This window comes from Lotus japonicus, chromosome 3, assembly GCF_012489685.1.
Source record: "Lotus japonicus ecotype B-129 chromosome 3, LjGifu_v1.2".
Classification (NCBI taxonomy): Eukaryota; Viridiplantae; Streptophyta; class Magnoliopsida; order Fabales; family Fabaceae; genus Lotus; species Lotus japonicus.
The window spans coordinates 56,258,356-56,265,961 of NC_080043.1; the positions used below are offsets into that span (position 1 = coordinate 56,258,356).

Sequence of the window (7,606 nt, forward strand, 5' to 3'; positions counted from 1 at the left end):
TTATATAAGCTCTTATGGAGCACGTGAAGCGTTCTACTCATACTTTCCAAATGTCAGTGGGTGAGTGCATTATCACTCTTGACAAATCCAATTAAGCCTAAAAAAGTTGGAAAGACAAACTTGATAAAAAAGACACAATAGATCTGAAAAAAAAAAAAAACAGATCAGGTCAGCAGATCCACAAAAATCCCATCTCAATAACGAAACTAAAAAGTAAGGAGTTAGAGGATGTTAGCTACAGTATGCAATTTGATGAAAATAAACAATGTCGCCTCTCTATTCCAATGGATGATAGTACCCGTTAATGTTCTTTGAGCATCAGGTTCAATTCATGAAAATATGAAACACTGCTAAATTACATGATCTAAAAGCAACAGTACTAGAATACTACTATGTTAGTGCTAAACAATAAAATACCAAATAATTTCGTGATCCTCATTAAGCTTGATATTCTCTTGAACCAACAATAACACCCAACTCCATATTTCTACTAGAAAATGACGGGGGCATCTAATATGCACAAAGAAATCTTTGTGCAGCCTTACACAACCCAACAAATTGTCCATTTTACCCTTATTTCAAAAATTAATTCCACCTTCATCCTTCCCATCATCAACAACCCATTTTCATCCATAATTTCATCTTCAACCTCACCCACTCCCACCTTCTCCATTTCGTATGCGAGAATTTGAATGGAGAAGGAGGAGGATGGTGAAGTGGGTATGGGTAAGAGTATGATGATGAAGTGGAGGTTGGTGATGATGGATGTAGAAGCAAAGTAGCGTTCATGGCTGTTCCTCCATTTGGGGAAATCAAATCAAAGCTTTACTCTGTTTGTGGATAGGAGGAGGTGGTAATGGAATTGCAACTAGCTACGTTTTGGTTGCTCCTCTTGTTTGCAATCAGAGCTCCGCCACACCTTGTGCTATGACTGGGGTTCAATCATCAATGCTAAAGAAGATTCTGTTTCAGAATTAAGAAAAAAATATTTATTCTGAGTTATTTTAAAACAATTAATTTTATTTTTCTGAATTTGGGTGGGTTTGGGTTGAAGATAATGAAGATAATGGGAAGGATGAAGATGGGACTAAATTTTAGAATAAGGGTAAAATGGACAATTTATTGGGTTGTGCAAGGTTACACAAAGGGATCTTTGTGCATATTAGAATTTCCCGAAAATGACACCATGACCCCCAATTGTATATTTCTACTATGAAATTCAACATTTAACAAACGATTAGAACTTAGTTAAGAACTATAAGAAAAATACAACATCAACAAGAACTAAGATAACAAAATTCAATTAAGCGATTGAGGCAGTTAAGTAACAGTTTAGCTTACATAATCTACAACAAGCGTTGAATCATAGAAAACAAAAATAGGCAACAAATATAACCAAAAAACAAGATGGTTTCATTGATGAGTGAAACTGGTTAAAGCAACACTGTGATACAATAAACCAAAAGCATCGATCATTTTTTTTCTTCTAACCATCGATATACAGAAGAAACAAAAGGGGTAATAAGCTAAAACTGAAATTTAACCCAATATTATCTACCCTAATTCAACCTAAGCAGCAGCTTTCTTGGGAGATTTTGCAGCCTTCTTCGCTGGAGACTTAGGTTCCTTAGGAGCTTTCTCAGCAGTCTTCTTAGGCAGAAGCACAGGGTTGATGTTGGGAAGAACACCACCATGAGCAATGGTCACACCAGCAAGCAATTTCCCAAGCTCCTCATCGTTCCTCACAGCAAGAAGAACGTGCCTCGGGATAATCCTGTTCTTCTTGTTGTCACGAGCAGCATTTCCAGCCAACTCAAGCACCTAATCAAAAAAATCGAAAAAATTAGGGTTCCATTTCCGAATCTCAGAGAAAGAATTGAAATGCAAAATTGCAAAATTGGAATTGAAATTGACAGTTAGTTACCTCAGCAGCGAGATACTCAAGAACAGCAGCAAGGTACACAGGAGCACCAGATCCAACACGCTGAGCGTACCTTCCCTTCTTCAGGTAGCGTCCGATTCTTCCGACGGGGAATTGGAGACCGGCCTTCACCGATCTGGAAACTGACTTCTTCTTGGGGCCTCCGGCTTTCCTTCCGGCGGCGCCCTTCTTGACCTTTCCTGTGGCGGTGGAGTCCATTGCCGAAACCCTAGATTCTCAGAGAAGCTTGCGCGGGACGATTGAAGAGGGCGAAGGAATGAAGAGAGGGAAAATGAAAATGTGTTTGGTGAATGAAGATTGGAGAATTAGCGCGGTTTTATGGAGGGGCGAAATTGTGATGGTGTGGGGTGAGGGAAATGGTGAGCGTTGGATTGTATTTATCCACGGCTGTGCGTTGTTAAAGTAGTGATCCGTGCGCTTTCAAATAAACCAATGAGGGGATGCCACCTGTAATATACTATTTTTCTGTACGTAATAATACTCTCTTTGCTCTTTTTCTTTTTTTTCTAAATACTCTCTTTCTTCTATTATAAATTGTCCGTATACATTTACTGATATTGTTTTTTAAAGGATTTTATTATTAGGTATGATTACAAAAACTATAGTAAATTTGCCAAATCATAAGAAATTAATTATTTGAATCAGGTATAGTATAGGGATGTCAAAATTACCTACATATGTGAATACTGAATACTCGCGGATAAAAATATTTTATAGGTAAAATTATCTGCATTCACGGGTATCCATGGATTTATATGATCGATATTTCTACTATCCATTTGATAATGGGGCGTGTGCGCATATTGATGTATCGATACCCATGAATACTCATTCGATATACAAAATACTAAAATATTATAAACTAGTATTTTTTACATTTTCATTTTTTTTATTGCGTAAAATTTTAAAATCCGTGTTATTGTTGTTATACGTATTAAAAGATAATGGACATTGATATTAATATCACCCACACCTATCATTATCATCCCCCAATGTGTACCACACTTGAAAGTGTGTTACATTTTTCACTACTTTCACTACTGCTACATATTAGGGTGGTTGGTATTAATAAGAGTGTGTAGTACTTTTTAACAGTGACCAAAGATAATTTGTCGATTAATAAATGATAAAATTTAATTTTGGATATAAGAAAATATTAGTTTGTAAGTATTTTTTTCATGATAAATGTTTTTATTTTTCTCTTGCAGAAAAGAATTTATTATATATATCTTTGTGTCTGTGTGTGTGTCTTTTCATTCTTATTTATGTCAAACAATAAACATATGAAAAGAAATCTAAGAAATAAAAGAGAATAAAAAAAAGAGAAAAAATGACAATACATGTGACTATGTGAGTTTTAAGCTAGGCAAATTATGTGAGGTGAATTTGATGTGCATTTAGGTAATTTTCATATAGATTTTTATTTTTTGTTTCATGTGGAATGAAAGAAACTTTCCCCTAAGAGATATAACCTCACAGTGATATGGATGTTGTAACACCCCGATTTCGGTGGCGTCACTTTAGTAACCAAAAGTAAACTTAATGCGGAAAAACGTGAAATATTTTTTTTTTGATAATAACTAAGACAAGACTGAATTAAATAAAACCCAACAATAACAAAATCAGAACTAATATACAATATATAAACAGCCCCCGCTGTAGTAGTAACCTCGTCACGAGTAAACCTCCAGTGACGGAAAGAAAAGTGTAGCGCCCGAAGGCAATATATACAAACCAAAAGAAAAGGGTGAAGTGCCCGCAACACCATCCCTCAAAACTGAGAATCAGCTGACCCAATGGCCTGAAAATAAGACCTCCTAAGTCCAACCAACTCTCTGTGATCCCCGTAAGGAAACCACACAAAAAGCTATAGGCGGATCTACCCTGTCCCCTAAGTAACAAATGAAGCAAGACTGTCAGAGCTAAAACTCTACTCCTACACTAATCCTAACTCGAGGAGCTCACACTAACACTCAATCCTACATGCTGGCATGATCGTCGTCCGAATTCGAAATCCAGAACGACCTAGTCTATGTACACCATCCGTCCTCCGCTCGCTATCGCGATGCGCTCCTGTTCCATCATCCCAACTCTAGTTTCCCCCGAAGGGTGAACCGTCGTGAACCAGTCCGCCAAAGACATCTGACAAAGGGCGTTTGTCCGCCAAAGCACACACAGAAGACGCGAGGGTCAACTCCAAAGAATTACATAAATAATAGCACCAATAGATATAGATAAGAGAATAGCCACTTAGGCTTATAGCTAGGGATAACATCCTAGGGTTGCATATTTCCACAAAGAATATAACGACTGTAAATCACAGTTAACATGCATCAAGTAGAACTAACAAGTATCAAACACACTCATCATGTAGTCAGATCAGCATAAAACCCGAATAATGTCACTCTGCTTGGCGACGGAACAAACCGACAACGTCACTCTGCTTGGCGACGGAACAAAACAACAACGTCACTCTGCTTGGCGACGGAACGAAACAACAACGTCACTCTGCTTGGCGACGGAACGAAACAACAACGTCACTCTGCTTGGCGACGGGACAAACCAAAGGTATTGCCACTTATAGGCTGGGCACCTCGAGACGGTCGTAACACTAGCCTCGTGTTTAACCATTTCTGCTCGGGCGTCGCTTATCACCTTTGGCTATAGTCAAGACGGTACAAACTCTACATGGTTTGACCATTTCTGCTTGCTATGCCGAACATCAACAGGCACGATACAACTCTACATGGATGATCGTTACCTCCTGTTGTGCCAGGTATAGTCAGGACCGATCCAACTCTGCATGGCTGATCGTTACTTCCTGCTATACCGAAGTACTCTGCTTGGCACTTCATCGCGTATATGCATGGGTGCAACCACTCACGATGACTCTTCGGGTCACCAATGCTCTCACGAAGTCTCACGCTTCAGTGAAGTTTCATGCTCTCACAAGGTCTCACGCCTCAGTGAAGCTTCTCGGCTCATCCCTTGGATGGCCATCAAACTGCTCAACGAGCGAAGGAGTACCAACATACTCAGAACTTACCAAACTCCTCAACACTTGGATCCGACGACACTCCTCGCTTTTCCAAAACTATGATTTGACTTCCAATGCCTTCCTTCGAGGTTGTTATCATTACTTAAAGATTTTGAGGTTATTTAAGGTCTTATGAATTTTCTTTATAAAATAAATTCCCTTTTGTCTTATCGCAAGTCTTATACATTTGCAGGATCTCCCAATCCCAAGTCGCTTCCAGAGGAGGTCTCGATCCACTAAACAAAATTAAGGCCCGAACCTCGTTCGTCCTATCAAACTTTCTCCAAACTCTCAAAATAAAATCGGCATGACCTGCCCGCTATTCTCACCATTCAGAATCTCAGATTCCAGTACAGAGCATATTTAAATCATCACAATCAACAACATGTCATATATCAATAAATCGCATCATAAACACTTAGCACTTAGCATATGAAGCATGCACCACACATCCTAGATTACCCACATAGCACATAGCATGTAAGTCAATCTTCAAAAACATTCAGTAGATGAATCATCTACATTGTCAGCCGAAGCCTCAGAAAACATTTTCAATCACACACAATCTCAGTGCATAAACAGTAAACAATGTCGAAACATCGACCCTAAGCATTAACTAGAGATTCAGTGAGAAGCCCTCACCTGCAGATTCTCCAGGATTATCTTCTAACACTTGTTCACAAGCAAAGCGTTGCTTCTCGGGAAATTCCTCAAAAGTTCCTTTAAAGCAAAGTCACAGAAATACTATCAGAATCTATCGAGAACTAAGCTATCGATACTTACTAAGGTTACGCGAAGTAATCTATACTCTAAGGTACGATAATCTAGCGCGAAAGACAAGTTTTCGGAAAAGGAAATTTCCTCCTCCCCCCTCTAATAGGCTCGGCCACTTTTCACAATTAAGGGGCTCGATTTTTCTTCGATCAAACTTGGTTCCTATGCTTTCATAAGCCGTAACTAAGGGTATTCTGAACTCGGAAAAATTATCGGATCAAAAACTGTCGCAGGGGTATTTTGGTCATGATTTTTAACTTAGGATTTTCAAAACTGAAATCCCAAAAATAAAATTTTGCAGGGACGTCACCAACGACGTTTATGACAACTAATCCTACTAGCACTAAGCTAAGGCGATAGTTTTCAGCCTAAAGGTTGAAGCTTTACCTCAAAAACTCCAAAAATGGGTATTTAAGGCTAAAATTGATTCCGGCGGAATTCCGGCGACATAACGGAAAATCTAATCCGGCAGAAGTGATCTTGGGCACATATAGAAGAGGTTTAGAATCAGAAATGAAAGATTCAGGATAGTTTTGCAAAAACCCATAAACTATCCACTCAGAAAACTCTACAGAAAAGCTATGGAAAAAGCGATCAGAGGTAAGGATTAGCGACTATACCTCGAAACCTTGAAGCAGCAACTGATTAATCAACGATCAAGCAAGGATTGAACAAAATCTCTTCTCCTCCTCTCCTTAGCAAACTCGCGGCCTCCTTGGGTAGAAAATGGTGGAGTTTTGTGATTTCTTCTCACTTGCTTGCTATATATAGAAAATGGTAATTCGCGGGAAAATGAAGTTTCGCGAATCTGATTTTTCCGGCATCATTCTCCATGAATTCTAAGATAGGTTTTGGCAAAGGAATTCCTAAGCTAAGAAGATGTCTCCTTGTATTTTTGGCAACTAATGCAAAGTCGGTGCAAAGTCGGTGTAAAACTATTTTACCCGATAAGTTGCTTTTTGCATCGAATGTCGGAATGGAAAACTTCCTTCTGAAGAAAGATTGAAATCATCAAGAGAAATGGGTGTACGCGTGTAGAATATCCATTTGAAGCTCTGAATAGATAAAGTCTTCATTGTCGAGAAATTCTAGGGTTTTGAAATACCAGGGATTCGGTTTCGGCAAACTTCCGATGATTGGAATCGGACGTTCGTAGATCCTAGAGTTTTGCCTCGAAACGATTGTGATATATGGAAAAAGAGAAGTTCTAACATTTCTCTGAAGATTTTTGGAATTAACTTCCGTCGTGCCTAAAAGTGAAAATCAGCTATATACTAGGGTTTCTGACCTAGGTTAAGCGTATAACGATCGTGCTATAACTTAAATCGACTTCGAAAAAATCCTTTGACTTTTCCTGAACTTTCTCCTTCATAAATATATTTCCTTTAATAAACTTTTGTTCAGGTTTCCCTTCTCAATACGTCAAACCTAATCGTGAATAAGATTTTATTCACTTAGCATAAGCTTAAAAACTTGGGTCTTACAGATGTTCTCGACTCGAACATGATTTCCTTAAAAGAAAGACGTCTTACCCAAAAAGAAAGTAATTTCAATTTTTTTTTTAGGTAACAATAGTTTTCACATAGAATAATTGTTGATTGAGCACAAAAATAGAAGAAAAAATATTTGGAAAATATAAACAGATTTTGACTCGAGAAGTTTTAATTCAAGTCCTAGTATTGTGACCCGTGAAATACATGGATATATTCATTTTTGTTTATAATGTGTATTTTTTTTTCATATTCTTAGTTATTTTTATAGATTTACTAAGAGAAGAATCATGAATTAAAAGAATAAAATTTATTTTGAATATAAGAATTGTTTAATCTGCTTCACACCGGTGTTGTTATGCC

At 38.0% G+C, this 7,606-nt stretch overlaps 1 protein-coding gene across 1 annotated transcript; it reads right to left on the reverse strand.

Annotated features, from left to right (window-relative positions):
* Nucleotides 1–1,392: 1,392 nt before the first annotated feature.
* LOC130743373 (probable histone H2A.5) lies at nt 1,393–2,245 on the reverse strand. Its single transcript, XM_057595596.1, has 2 exons — nt 1,925–2,245; nt 1,393–1,821 (listed from the first exon to the last, which is right to left on the reverse strand). The coding sequence occupies exons 1-2, from the start codon at nt 2,138–2,140 to the stop codon at nt 1,570–1,572; spliced, it is 468 nt and encodes a 155-aa protein (XP_057451579.1). The 5' UTR covers nt 2,141–2,245; the 3' UTR covers nt 1,393–1,569.
* Between the last annotated feature and the right edge of the window lie 5,361 nt (nt 2,246–7,606).